Genomic DNA, 14,815 nt, shown 5'->3' with positions numbered 1-14,815 from the left:
ATAGATTTATGAGAGATATAATCTTGCTTAAAATGTATACAGGAAGTGCAGTGTAAGTGATGGAAGTCAATCAATGAAATTTTATTATTATTTTCATATTGAGATATCTGTAGAATGAACTTGGAAGAAATTCTTCCAACATTTCTTCTTTTTTTCTCTTTCTTTTTTCTTCTTTTTCCTTTCCTCCTTTTCTCTTCTGTTCCTTTTTTCATATATATGTGCTTATTTGAAATATATATGTATGTATTTGTAACATTTTGCTTTTTTTGTAAGTTATGTTAAATAAACAATAATAATAATAAAAGAATTAGACAAATTCAGGATGGCTCCATCGGGCCTCTGCAGTCAGAGGCAGCCATGCTTCTGAATCCCAGTTGCTGGAGAAGAGAGCTGCTCTTGTGTTCGAATCCTGCTTGCAGTTTTCCCATAATGGGCATCTGGTTGTCCACAGTGAGAACAGGACGCTGGACTAGACGGGCCCCTGGCCTGATCCAGCAAGCTCTTCTTATGTGCCCTGTGTGTTGCCGAGCCCCTGCCTGCCTGCCCCAAAGCAAGGCCCAGCATTGCAGTGGGTTGGACTAGATGACCCTCAGGGATCCCTCCCAATTCTGTATTTCTATGATTCTCTGGCCAGCCCCACCTGGGCCAGAGTTCTCCGAGCCCCTGTGGGTGGGACAGAGGGTCTCTCTCTGGAGCCAGCTGGGTGGAGCTGTCTGAGCTGTCCCAGCAGGAGGCTGGGCTGGGGTCGGATCCTCCCAGCTGGGATAGGGGCGCTGGGAGTCCTCCTGGCGGCCGCAAAGCACATCTGGCCCCAGAGGAGGAGGATCAGGGCCGACAGCAGCAGCAGGAGGGATGGCTGAGCCAGAGTCCGTGGCCGGGACTGGGGAGAAGATGACGCTTGGCCCCTGCGCCCCCCAAGCTGCCTGCCTCCTGCGCCGTGGGAGTAGCAGCCAGAGGGAGTCCCAGCCGTCCTCATCCTCAAGCCGCAGACGGAGGGCACCAGTGGGGCTGAGCAGGAGCCAGAGAAGGGGCAGCAGAGCCAGAGGAGGCATCCAGCTGCCCGGGGACGAAGTGCCAGTCGCAGCTGCCAGGAGGGTAAGGAGGGCAGAAGCCAGGGGGCAGCCGATGGCTCCTAACCAGGGGGGCTCTGTGATGCTTCTGAATGCCAATGGCTGGAAACGGAGCAGGGGAGAGGGTTGCCCTCACGCTCGGATCCTGCTTGTGGGTTTCCCGCAATGGGCATAGGAGGCTGGACTAGGTGGGATCCCCAATGACCAGCAGCTAGGCTGGTCTGATAGAACCTCCAGTTCCAGAGGCAGTCTATCTAGACCTCTGGGTTCTTCGGGGTATTTGGCCACTGGGCTCCCCTGGGCCTGATCCAGGAGGGCTCGCCTCGTGTTCCTCTGTTCTTAAGCTGCTGGTGCAAGGGAGGAGGGAGGGAGGGCTTGCAGAGCAAGGCTGGGAGCAGAGACTGCTGGACGATGACTCCTGCCTGAATTGCTGGCCAGGCAGATTCCCAGTTCCCATCGCAGAGGAGCCTGGGCTTTGCGGCTTGAGAGATGGGGCTGAGGCCCAACAAAGCACTTCTGTCTCACCAGAGAGCATAAGGAACATAGGAAGCTGCCTGTGTTCCTTCTAGCTCAGTATGGCTTACTCTGACCGGCAGCCACTGCTCTCTAGGGTTTCAGGCACGGAGTCTCTCCCAGCCCGAGACCTTTTGCATGGAAGGTCTGCCACTCTGCCGCTGAGCTACAACCCTCCAAAGCGCTCCAGGTGGCGCACGTGGTTCTGTCCTTCCCCATTTTAGCCTCACAGCAACCCTGCCAGGGAGGTCAGGCCGAGAGCGACTGACTGACTGACCCACGGCCACACCCAGGCCACTTCCTGGCCGAGTGGGGATTCGAACCCTGGTCTCTGCCAGGCCCCATTTGGACACTTCTATGGCACACTGGCTCTTATGCGGCTGGGGTGGCACTGTGGGTTAAATTACAGAGCCTAGGACTTGCCGATCAGAAGGTCAGCAGTTCAAATCCTCACAATGGGGTGAGCTCCCGTTGCTCAGTCCCTGCTCCTGCCAACCTAGCAGTTCAAAAGCACACCAGTGCAAGTAGATAAATAGGTACCACTCCAGCGAGAAGGTAAACGGCGTTTCCGTGTGCTGCTCTGGTTCGCCAGAAGCGGCTCAGTCCTGCTGGCCACTTGACCCAGAAACTGTACGCCAGCTCCCTTGGCCAATAAAGCGAGATGAGTGCTGCAACCCCTTTACCTTTACCCTTGGCACACTGGCTCTGATGCGGCTGGAAATGTAGGGAGTCGTAGGGTTGGAAGGGGCTCCCAAGGCTCATCTAGTCCACCCCATTGCAGTGCATGAATTGCAGCTAAACAGCTGGAACAAAGGGACATAAAAGAGCACAAGGGCGCCCTCAACCAAGCCCCCAGTTCTGCAGAGCGAGGGAGGGGACTTTGGGGGGGGGGTCATGTGATGTCCTTGCTCTGGGGCCAGAGGAATGTGTGGCTTGGGCCTGGCCAGCCCAGCAGGCGGACAGGCAGGGCCCATTGGTAGCGCCACCTTGGGCTGACACTGCTGCGTCTCCTCGTCCTCAGGGCCGCAGGAAGGCCCCCGTTGCTGCCTGGGAGCGAAGTCGCGTGCAGACCCTCCGCCAGGCTTTCCTCGCCCTGCAGGCGGCGCTGCCCGCTGTGCCCCCTGGCACCAAGCTCTCCAGGCTGGACATCCTCCTCCTGGCCACCAGCTACATCACCCACCTGACCCAGACCCTCCAGCAGGGGGCCCTCGCACCCAGGATGCCCCCAGCAGCCTTCTTGCACCCACTGAAGGTAAGGGGGGGTAGGTCTGGTCTCCCCCTCTTGGGGTCTGGCATTGGCAGTTGCGAACGGACAATGGAGGGGGCTTGCTTTGGCAGCATCTGCCAGGGAACTGGCAAGCCCAAGTCGCAAGCGGAAGCACTGGTAGTTTCCTCACAAGGAGCCCTACGAGGCGGGCAGGAATATCTGTTCAGCAGCCAGAGTCCCAGAGTCCTTTGGGGCAGCCCTGGGGGGGGTGTCCCTGGGCCTCCCCCAAGTTTGTTTGCTTTGCTTCATTTTTGGCCTTTGCACCCTGCTCTTCCGCCAAAATGGCATCCAGAGTGACCTATATACATTTGAAATGAGACAGGCCCTACCAGCAGGCTAACACTCCCCGTCACCAAAAAACCTCACGGCATGCAAGGTTAAAGCAACAGGGAGGGAAGAGGAAAACTCAAAACTCAGGCATTGATTTTGAAATAATAATAATAATAAATTCTTTATACCCAGCCACTCTGGACAGCTCCCAATCAAGTATTAAAAACAGTACAGCGTTAAATGTTAAAAACTTCCCTGAACAGGGCCGCTTTCAGATGTCTTTCAAAGATAGGATAGCTACTTATTTCCTTCACATCTGAAGGGAGGGCTTTCCACAGGGCGGGTGCCACCACCAAGAAGGCCATCTGTCTGGTTCCCTGTAACTTGGCTTCTCGCAGGGAGGGAACCGCCAGAAGGCCCTTGGGAGATGGACCCTTGTGTCTGGGCTGAGCGATGGGGGTGGAAACGCTACTTCAGATATACTGGACCGAGGCCATTTAGGGCTTTAAAGGTCAGCACCAATACTTTGAATTGTGCTCAGAAACGTACTGGGAGCCAATGTAGGTCTTTCAGGACCGGTGTTATGTGGTCTCGGTGGCCGCTCCCAGTCCCCAGTCTAGCTGCCTCATTCTGGATTAGTTGCAGTTTCCGGGTCACCTTCAAAGGTAGCCCCACGTAGAGCGCATTGCAGTAGTCCAAGCGGGAGATAACCAGAGCATGCACCACTCTGGCCAGTCTGCGGGCAGATAGGGTCTCATCCTGCATACCAGATAGAGCTGGTAGACAGCTGCCCTGGACACAGAACTGACCTGCGCCTCCATGGACAGCTGTGAGTCCAAAATGACTTCAGGGGCACAGTTACCCCATTCAGGACCAGGGAGCCCCCCACACCTGCCCGCCCCCTGTCCCCCCAAAACCGTAGCTCTGTCTTGTTGATTATGATTATGACTGGCTGGCCCAGATCAGAGGCAGGAGGGGCCCGACAGAGCAGCAGGGCTCCTCTCGCTCCTTCTCCCCCTCACCCCCATCTCACCTTCCTGTCTTGCAGAAGTGGCCCCTGCGCTGCGCCCTCTACATGGGCTCCTGGCCTGGAGGCCGCCCTTCCGCAGAAGCAGCAGTCGCACCCTTGCCTGCCCCCGGCGGGTGGGCTCAGACGGGTCCTGACGCCAGGGGGGCACAGCCAGGACCCGTCTCCGTGAAGCAAGACCTGACGGTGGACCGGACTCCCTCGGAAGAGAGACAATTCTCTAGCTGAGATTCCTGCACTGCAGCAGGTTGGGCTGGATGACCTTTGGGGATCCCTCCAACTTTACAGTTATCCGATTCTCCCAGGGGTGATGGTGCCATGGGGTGCTTCCTGCCTCGTGGGAAAGCCTGGCTGCCCCCAAACCCTCCTCTGCCCCCTGGGGCTGCATTTGGAGGGACAGTCGAGTCCCAGGCTGCGCTCTTCCCAGAGCGGGTTACAGGACCCCTCTGGACCCCTTAAAAGCCGTTTGTAGGGCGGACTGGAGTCCATATCATCTAATGCAGGAGGTCTTAGGTGGGTCAGAGGGAGGCGACCTGGTGCCAGACCACTTCCAGCATTTCACAGAATCCTCGAGTCAGAAGGGACACCTGGGGTCATCTAGTCCAACCCCCTGAAATGCAGGAATTTGTTCAGAAACATCTTTTACAACTGTTCTATATAAGCAGCTTGCCTTTGCGTGGGGTTCCCCCTCCTGCAATGTGTGCTCAGACTTGCTGCCTGCTGGAATCCTAGAGGTGGAAGGGACTCCAAAGGTCCACTAGTCCACCCCTGGCGCCGAGCTTATGGCCCCCTGCTATGCCACTCCCCAGTCTGTTTCCAGGGCTAATGGAAAGGGCTGGTTTTGACTGCTAAAGCCCTTCAGGGTTTGGGACCAGAAGGCTGTGGGGCTGAGCTGCCTCTTCCTGCGGGATCATCTCGGCCTGGAGCCCAGAGGAGGGGCCTTTCCTTGCCAGAGACCCCAGAAAGACCTTCCTGAATTTGTGGGGGTTTGGCACGGACAAAACCCTTTTATCTCCCCAGGCCTTTGAAACTTGCCGCAGCTCTGGACAGCTGTTCTTCTTTGAGTCTTCCATCTTGTGCATCTTTGGGTCCCAAACCTTTTTAGGGGCCTGCCCCCTAGGTTCCCTCCATGCATCCCCAGCGCCCCCAACCCTACAGAAAACCCTATTCAGAATGGCGGGTTGCATGTCTCGCTAGGAGGAAGAGAACTCCATCAAATCCAAACCAGTCACAATTGTTTGCAGTTTGTTCAGATTCCAGTTCAAACCAGTTGAATTTGATCTGGGGAGACCAGCTGACTGTCATCTCCCTCTCAGCGCCCCCTAGGCAACCCCACCACCTTCTTAGGGACCCACTGACCTAGTGCTTAAATCTTGATGTTGCACCATGCTTTTACTGCACTGAATTTTGCCAGCTCCTAAAACACACACAATCTGTATTAACAAAACTGCATCCTTTGCAGTGTGGCTCTGAACATGTGCAGAGTGCATTTCTACGGCTGCAAGAAGATTGGGGTGGATCCCCTGGGTCCCTGAGGAGGGGGTCTGGGCATCCTGGGGCCATCTTTTTTTCTGGAAGAACCCCATGGGAGGCGTGGGGTGGGGAGAAAAACCTACATTTGGCAGGGGCTGCCTGTGGGGCTAAGAGGAGCTCAGGCTTCCAGTTCCTGCTTGTGGGGCGATGGGGGGAGAGGGAAGGCAGCCTCGTCTGTTCTTCTCTGGGAAAGGGGGCTGGGGCCAAGGCCGAACTCATAAATCCACCCTGGCCCCGGACCAAAGCCTGCCCTAACGAGCGAGCTAACGAGCTTTCCTCCTCCTCCTCCAGGCAGGACCCTCAAAGGTCCGTGGAAAGAGGGGTCACCCAGCCCTGCAAAAGTCCAGCTGCTCCCAGACAAGAGATATTTTTAGGGGGTGAATTGGCGTTCCCAGGAAAAGTTGGCTCAGCCACTCAGCAGCTGGGCCCCCCCTTCCTCCCTCCCCACGGCTTAAGGGCCCGGAGCAGGAGCCAGGAGAGCGGCTTATGGGGCAGAGGAGCATGGGGGAAGGGGTGGCATGTGGGGCACCGAGGCGAGGCCTCCAGAGCTGCTAGGACTTCTTCGTGCAGTTAACCTACGAAACTCACTGCCACTGGAGGCAGCAAGGCTCTTGAATGCCAGTTGCTGGAAAGCGGGGGGGGGGGGGAGCCAGTCACAGAACCGAGAAATTACACAAATGAAATACCGTGGAAATCCCTGAAACGAGAAGTAATCAACTAGAAATAAACTAAATAAAAAACATCAAAAAGTTTAAGGAAAGAATCAGAAAAACCTAGAATTCTACAAAGCCTTAACGAGGTCTGTAGCCGGCATCCCGTTAAGGCTTTGTACAATTTTCCAATTTTTTCCTTAAACTTTTTGATTTTTATTATTTCGTTTATTTCTATAAGATCTTTCTAGTCGATTACTTCTCGTTTCAGGCATTTTCGCGGTATTTCATTTGTTTTGTGTAGTTGCTGGAAAGGGCAGGAGAGGAAAGGGCTTGTGGGTTTGAATCCTGCTTGTGGGTTTCCCAAAATGGGCATCAGGGAGGAAGTTCCATCGTTTCAAAGAATCACAGAGTTGAAGGGACCCAAGGGTCATCTAGTCCAACCCCCTGCAATGCAGCAATCTCAGCTAGATCAGATGGCCATTCAATCTGCTTAAAAACCTCCAAGGAAGGAGAACCCACCACCTCCCAAGGGAGACCTTTCCACTCTTGAACAGCTCTTACCATCAGAAAGTTCTTCCTGATGTTTAGTTGGAATCTCCTTCCTTGTCACTTGGAAGCCATGGGTTCGAGTCTCAACCTCTGAAGAAAACAAGCTTGTTCCCTCTTCCATGGGAAAACCCATGAGATATTTGAAGATGGCTCTCGTGTCTCCTCTTCTCCAGCCCAAACATACCCAGCTCCTTCAACCGCTCCTCATCAGGCTTGGCTTCTTTCTCATTCTGGCTGCCCTCCTTTAATTCTGAAGGCGATGGGCCAAGCAGGAGACGGGCCAAATTTGGGAGCCCCCCAAAGGTGTTAAACTAGGGCAACCATGGCTGCAGGAAAAGCCAGAGGGTCACAGGGAGCGCCTGTCCTCTCTGCAAAGCTGGGAAGACACCATTGCTTCTGCGCTGCCTCCCCAGTTCCCCCCACGGTTGAGCTCTTTTGTGGGGAGGGACACCAGGGACCCACCAAGCTGAGTTCCCCGAAGATGGAAGCCCCGCCAGGGACCCCCAAACCCAGGAGGAAAGAGCAGCAGCTTGTCTCCTGGCACAGAAGGGCCTGTTTGCTGGATCTGGCCACAGGGGACCCATCTAGACACAGAATCCTAGAACTGCAGAGTGGAAGGGAGCCTGCGGTCATCTAGTCCAACCCGCTGCAATGCAGGGATCCTGTTCTCGCAGAGGCCAGCCAGGGGGCTGTGGGAGGCGGGCAAGAAGGATTTGAGCTCCCTGGCGAGTTTCCACCCAGAGCCGCCGCTGCCACCTCCTCCATGCCTTTATCTCATCTTCTTCCCAAGGTGCGGGGCCCCACGTCCTCCTGTTTCCCAGGGTCTATACAGCCTGTGATTTCCAGGTTCCCCCCTCTGCCTGCATCCCTGACTGTGGTTTGCACGAGGCAGTATGGAGTAGTGGTTAGAGTGTTGGACTGGGATCTGAGAGAAAAGGCTTCAAATCACCACTTGGCCACGAAGCTGCCTGGGGGACCCATTCTCTGTCTTTTTCAGAGCCTGGCCTACCTCTCAGGGTTGCTGTGGGGATTAGAAGGAGAGGGGAAATGAAATGTTTAAAAAAGACATTAAAGAAAGGGGATATGGTGATAAAGACTCAAAGTTTCAGACAGAGGTGATAAATAATAATTGTAAAATTCTGTCAAAAATGAATAAAATATTGCTGGAATGGAATACAAAGATGAGGAAGTTAAATCGGTAATGATACAATGGGCCAGAGACTTTGGATATAATATCCAGTTTGAGGATTGGGAAAAACTGTGGAATGAGAATCTAAGATTTACTGCGTGCACAGCACTTAAAGAAAATGTTATGAAAATGTTTTATAGATGGTATATCACACCGGTAAAACCGTCAAAAATGTATAAGACGTGCAACAAATGTTGGAAATGTAAAGAAAAAGAAGGTACGTTTTACCATATGTGGTGGGAATGTAAAAAAGTGAGGGGTTTCTGGGAGTTGATTTATAATGAAATGAAAAAGATGTTAAAATATACATTTACAAAGAAACTAGAGACCTTTCTTTTAGGAATTACAGGAAACGAAATCAGAAGAAAAGACGGTAAACTTTTTCAATATGCAGCCACAGCAGCAAGAATTCTACTGGCCCAGAAATGGAAACAAGAGGAGCTACCGACAATAGAAGAATGGAGAATGAAGCTGATTGACTATGCAGAGTTGGATAGACTAACCGGAAAAATTAGATATCTTCAAGACCAAAAGTTCATCGAGGACTGGGGGAAATTTGTTGAATATCTGAAAAGAACATGTGATGTGCAAACAACACTAGTGGGGTTTCAAGAAGCACTGTAAAAACAGAGATATATTGTTAAAAACACAAACAGGAGTGTGAGAGAAGTTGAATGGCAATATATATAGAGAAATGCGTAAACTGAGAAACAAATATGGATGATTCTCAGAGAATCCGAAGGAGTCCAAAAAGCAACAAATTTATGAAAATTTGTGAAAATTTGATATAATTGTATTTTTCTTGTTGTGTTTTGTATTGGAAAATAAAAAAATTATTTATAAAAAAAAATAGAAGGAGAGGGGAGAACGGTGGGCTCCACATTGAGCTCCTGAGGAGCAAAGGCAGGTTATAATAGTAATAATAAAAATTATTAATATTTATACCTCGCCCTCCCCAGCCAGAGCTGAGCTCAGGGCAGCTAACACCAATAAAAATTTCAGTAAAAACGCTACCACAGCAGCAAGAATTCTTCTGGCAAAGTATTGGAAGACGCAATAACTACCTACTCTGGAAGAATGGCAGACAAAGGTGACAGACTTCATGGGATTGGCAGAGATGACTGGCAGAATCCGAGATCAGGGGAAAGAGACAGTGGAAGAGGACTGGAAGAAATTCAAAACATATCTTAAAAACTGTTGTAAAATTGAGGAGTGTTAAGATGTCAAGGGGTAAGAAGTAGAGAATTACAGCTGTAACTAATAAGTTTAAGGAAATCTAACGAAAAGGGAACTAATAGATAAATTGACTAAAGGGTTGCTAAAGAATTGCAGAATAAGGATGCAGCGAAAGGGAGGTATGGGGAAGTCGGAGGAAAGAAGGTGTATGAAATCAAGGTTATGAAATTATATATGTTTAATGTTGTGTATGTTTTTGTTTTGTATTGTGTTTGTTTTTTATTATGTGTTTGAAAAATGAATAAAAAATATTTTTTAAAAAAAATTCAGTAAAAATATAATAAGTAAAAAAATACAGGTTAAAATGCAATTTAAAATGCTGCCTCATTTTAAAAGTAGCCCATAGATCAAAACCACAAGGGGAGGGCAACATAAGGGTCAGACTGAGTCCAAACCCAAAGGCCAGGCGGAACAGCTCCGTCTTGCAGGCCCTGCGGAAAGATGTCAAGTCCCGCAGGACCCTAGTCTCTTGGGACAGAGTGTTCCACCAAGTCGGGGCCAGTACTGAAAAGGCCCTGGCCCAAGTTGAGACCAATCTAACCTCCTTGCGACCTGGGACCTCCAAAGTGTTGTCATTTGTGGACCTTAAGGTCCTCCGTGGGGCAGACCAGGAGAGATGGTCCTATATTATAAATATAATAAATAAGTTCCAGTGGACACAACAACGGGCCCCACATGCACAGCGGCCCCCCTTGAGCAGAGCCCCAGACTTCTTCCAAGAGCAGCCCAGCAAGGCAGGATTTGAACCCGGCTCCCCCAGCACCCAGCTTCCACCCATGAAGCAGCCAGCAGCAACAAGAACCGTTTTTATTAACAGCAGCCAAAATCCTTCGCTGAGCATCGTCAGAAAGGCAAGGAACCGGGGAAACAGAACCGCTCAGAGGAAGTGCAACACGGGGTACAGAAAACAGAAAACGAGAGGGGATGACGAGGCCCACGAGCGGACGGGGGGGGGGGTGCCGTCAAGGGAGCCGCTGAGATGGAGGAATGTCTGGAAGTGGAATGAGAGGGTACCCCCCCACCCCACTGAAGGTCCAGGGGGGCTTCTTTGGTGAGGCCTCAGGTGGGTGGGCTGGAGGGCGTTTGAGTGGCAGGAGGACCCAGATGCTCCTGCCTCGCCCAGTGTGCTTGACTTACGGGGGGCAGCAGCCCCCCACCCCCACTTAAGAGATTGGCACATTCACAATATGGCAGGAGGGACCCCGGAAAGGGCTGCTCCATCACCCAGATGTGGGGTCCAGTCTGACCCCCCTCCAGTGCTCATCCAGGATCCAGTGCAGAGTGGCCCACGGTGCCCCAAGGAGGGTCCGGGACCCCCTTCTCCCTGGGGGGGGGGTCCTCTCTCGGTGCAGAGCCAAGCCCTGCAGACGCCCCCGCCTGCCTGCTCCCGCCGTCCCGCTCAGAGGGCTGTCTCCCGCAGGATGTAGCTGTGGCTCCCGCCTGGCCGGGCCGCCCCCTCCCCGGGGGGCTCCTCTCCCTCATCGGCCCCCCCAGGGGGCAGCCCCTCCGGCAGCCCATTCAGCAGCCCGTTGCTGGTCTTCTCCACAGTCAGGGGGACGGGCTCTGAGCAGTTTCCGTCCTGGGCAGAGAGAGAAAAAGGGCACAAGTCAAACTCCGACTCTGCAGGGATGCGGTTTAGTACCACAGAATTTTAGTACCATAGAATTTTAAAGTTTGAAGGGACCTCAGGTGTCATCTAGTCCAGCCCCTTGCAAGGCGGGAATCTCAGCTCAAGCATCCCCGACAGACGGCCATCCAACCTGTTTCAAAACCTCCAATGAAACTGAGTCCCAGCTCTTTCTGTCAGAAAGCTCTTCCTGATGTTGAGTCAGAATCTCCCTTCTTGTCACTTGAAGCCATGGGTTCGAGTCCTGCCCTCCAGAGCAGGAGAAAACAAATTTGCTCCCTCTTCCACGCGACAACACATGAGATATTTGAAGATGGCTCTCCTATCTCCTCTCAGTCTCCTCTTTTCCAGGTTAAACATAACTCAAGTTTCATTAACCGTTCCTCATACGGCTTGGTGTCCACACCCTTCATCATCTTAGCTGCCCTCCTCTGCACACCTCCCAGCTTGTCAACATTCTTCTTAAATTGTGGCGCCCAGAACTGGACACAGGATCCTAGGTGGGGGTCTGACCAAGGCAGAATTGAGTTTGACTTTTCCTTCCCTTGATCTGACACGAGACTTCTGTTGATGCAACCTAGAATAGCATTAGCCATTTTTGCTGCTGCATCACACAATGGATGTTCAGCATGTTCAGCTTGTGGTCTACTAAGACCCCCAGATCCTTTTCACAGGTGTCCCTCACCTTGTGAACTGCCCTGAGATTTTGTCACGAAGGGTGATATCTAATAATAATAATAACCTTCTATTTGTGCATCTGATTCTTCCTGCCTAAATGCAGAACCTGACCTTTGTCACTATTGAAATATATTTTGTTAGCTTGCACCCAGTTCTCCAGTCTGTTACAGTCATTTTGAATTCTGATTTTGACTTCTGTGGCATCAGCTACGGTACTCCATCTGCAAATTGGGTGAGCATCCCCTCGATTACTTCATCCAAGTCCTTTTAAAGGTAAAGGGACCCCTGGCCGTTAGGTCCAGTCGCGGATGACTCTGGGGTTGCGACGCTCATCTCGCTTTACTGGCTGAGGGAGCCGGCGTACAGCTTCCGGGTCATGTGGCCAGCATGACTAAGCCGCTTCTGGCGAACCAGAGCTGCGCACGGAAACGCCATTTACCTTCCTGCCAGAGTGGTACCTATTTATCTACTTGCACTTTGATGTGCTTTCAAACTGCTAGGTTGGCAGGAGCAGGGACCGAGCAACGGGAACTCACTCCGTCGTGGGGATTCGAACTGCCAACCTTCTGATTGGCAAGTCCTAGGCTCTGTGGTTTAACCCACAGCGGCACCCAAGTCATTTAGAAAGACGCTGAACGACAACGGTCCCAGGACAGGAGCCTGCAGCCCCCACTTGTCCCCTTTTCCCAGGATGCTAAACTTTCCCCTTGCCTGCCCTTCCTCGCATTTGCTGCTTTAGCGCCCCAGTTTGGGGCGGTCTTTCTGGAGCTCTTCGCAACCCCTTTTTTTTCCTCCAACCCCCTCGGTGCGCTTCCTCAGGGCTCCAAAGCGCATGGGAGGTTGCCTTGCCCAGCCTGCCCCCTCCCAGAACTCCCCCCCCCCTCAAGGCGCACGCAGAAAACCTCACCTCTTGGGGGCTGCAGACCCCGCAGCGCAGCTTCTCTCGGTACCTCGCCGGCAAGCAGCAGAACAGGCGGGGCAGCACAGGGAAGATGGTCCGGGGGTCCACGTCCTCCCCCCGCGTGGGGCCTGGGGGGAAGAAGGCAGCATTACTGGGCTCCAGCAGCGTCACGCCCCCTCCTGATGGGGCCGGAAGAGGCCGCCCTGCTCAGTCTCATAGGCACCCGCAGTGTGGCATGAGCCCAGGTGCCAGGCAGAATGCCAAGGCACAGCGAAGGCGCACAAAGGGTGCTGGTTGGAAGGGCCCCCCAACACCCCCACCTCACCCTTCTTCCTTCCATGCCCCCAGCTCCAGGCTTCTTTTATACATTTATTAGATTAGAGGGCCTTCTCGGTGGTGGCACCGGCTCTGGGGAACGCCCCTCCCAGCAGATGTCAAAGAGATAAACAACTATCTAACATTTAGAAGACATCTGAAGGCAGCCCTGTTCAGGCGAGTTCTTAATGTGTGACATTTTAACGTATTTTTAATCTTTGTAGGAAGCCACCCAGAGTGGCTGGGGAAACCCGGACAGATGGGCGGGGTACAAATATTATTAACCCCCCCCCCACTATAAAATGCTGGTGGAGGCTTCAAAGAAGAAAGAAATAAGGATTCCACCCCCCTTCTGCTGAAGGCCACTAGTTTGCAATGGCAAGGGGGGCAGAGGCCTCGCCCCCTGGTTCGCCGGGTGCAGAATACGCACACAGACCCCAGCACCTGCCCCCTTTGCCTCTTCTGACTTGGGCCAGCTCTGCCCCTACAGTTGCAAGAACCTCTGAAGGGCCCATCTGGTCCAGTCTCCTGTTCTCACAGTGGTCAACTAGGTGCCCATTATGGGAAACCCGCAAGCAGGATCCGAGCATCATCATCATCATTTTTATTTATACCCCGCCCTCCCCAGCCAAGATCGGGCTCAGGGCAGCTAACACCCGATATAAAAACAAATTGATTGAAATACAACTTAAAAACAAGATTAAAATACAACATTAAAACATTAAAATGCAGCCTCATTTCAGTGCAAACTCAAATCAAAAACTTTTTTGGGGATGAAAACGTCCAGTCTTCACCAAGGCTAACTTTTCAGACTGGTCCTACGTGGGCCAGAAAAAAGCCAGTGAAGTCCCCAAATGGGAATTCCATCACAGGAGGAGAAAGGAAAGAGGGGAAGGGGATCAAGTGGATTCCAAGCCAAAGGCCAGGCGGAACAACTCTGTCTTACAGGCCCTGAGGAAAGAAATCAGATCCTGCAGGGCCCTGGTCTCATGAGACAGAGCGTTCCACCAGGCCAGGGCCACCACTGAGAAGGCCCTGGCCCTATCGGAGGCTAATCTGACTTCCTAAGACCTGGGACCTCTAGGGTGTTGCTATTTATGGACCTTAAGGTCCTCCACGGGGCATATCGGGAGAGGCGGTCCTGCAGGTACGAGGGTCCTAGGCTGTGAGCATCGCTCTCCCCTCCTGTGGTTTCCAGCAACTGAGATTCACAAGCATTCCTGCCTCTGACTTTGGAGGCAGAGCAGAGCCATCAATTCCCCTCCATGCAATTATCTGATCCCATTTAAAACCATCCAAAATGGCAGCAATCATTGCCTCCTGAGGAGGGAGTTCCACAGGTTAACGATAAACTGCAAGAAGAAGTGCTTTCAAATTTCCTCCGTCCCGAATCTTCCAACACTCAGCTTTGTGGGGCGACCACGAAATCGAGCGCCACCCGCGCTCCCGACCTACCTGTGAGGAGACTGACCAGCAGTCCCACGACAATGACGGTGGTCGAGTTGTGTGCGCTGTACCACAAGTACGACAGGTTGTAGAACTTGCGCAGCCCCGTGACCCTGCAGAAAAAGGCAGAAAGGTGTTTATCTTGAAGGGAGTGTTTTGAATAATTTTCTACAAAGCACAGAAAGTTCTCCTTTTTTCTTTTCTTCTCTCCCTCCTCCCTTCTTCTGCTTTTGAGTCTTTATTTACATCAGTATCTTTAATCTTTGGATCTTGTAAATTAACCTTCATAAATCTTCTTTCAAACTTTAATAAAATCTATCAAAGAAAGAGATGCTGGCACCTGGATGCGGCCGCCTGCCCCCAGGCATGGGGAACGTGGGGCTTCCACAAAGGGGGCAGCAGAGACTGGGAAAATGCCCCCAGAGCGCGTGGGAGGGGGGCTGCTATACTGGGGGTCTTGGAGGTCTCCCAGGGGGCGGCTGGGGAAGCCAACCGCCAGGCCAGACCCAGCAGAGCCATCCTCACAACAACTCTCTAGGGT

At 52.5% G+C, this 14,815-nt stretch overlaps 2 protein-coding genes across 2 annotated transcripts in view; one reads left to right on the top strand and one right to left on the bottom strand.

The window, feature by feature from the left end:
• Window positions 1-739: 739 nt before the first annotated feature.
• TCF23 (transcription factor 23) lies at window positions 740-6,316 on the top strand. Its single transcript, XM_081904770.1, has 3 exons — window positions 740-1,095; window positions 2,605-2,835; window positions 4,169-6,316. The coding sequence occupies exons 1-3, from the start codon at window positions 853-855 to the stop codon at window positions 4,373-4,375; spliced, it is 681 nt and encodes a 226-aa protein (XP_081760896.1). The 5' UTR covers window positions 740-852; the 3' UTR covers window positions 4,376-6,316.
• A 3,784-nt stretch (window positions 6,317-10,100) lies between these two features.
• The window catches only part of SLC5A6 (solute carrier family 5 member 6), a 20,233-nt gene continuing 15,518 nt past the window's right edge, over window positions 10,101-14,815 (bottom strand). Inside the window, exons 14-16 of the mRNA XM_081904052.1 lie at window positions 14,284-14,387; window positions 12,520-12,641; window positions 10,101-10,886 (exon numbers count right to left, since the gene is read on the bottom strand). Of these exons, the coding sequence (XP_081760178.1) occupies window positions 10,707-10,886; window positions 12,520-12,641; window positions 14,284-14,387 (406 nt within the window). The 3' untranslated portion in view covers window positions 10,101-10,706. The remainder of the gene's footprint in view (window positions 10,887-12,519; window positions 12,642-14,283; window positions 14,388-14,815) is intronic.

The sequence above is a fragment of the Podarcis melisellensis genome (assembly GCF_964234715.1).
Source record: "Podarcis melisellensis genome assembly, chromosome: 3".
Classification (NCBI taxonomy): domain Eukaryota; kingdom Metazoa; phylum Chordata; class Lepidosauria; order Squamata; family Lacertidae; genus Podarcis; species Podarcis melisellensis.
Note: the sequence above shows the minus strand (reverse complement) of the source record. Positions and strands in the feature narration are given on the sequence as shown.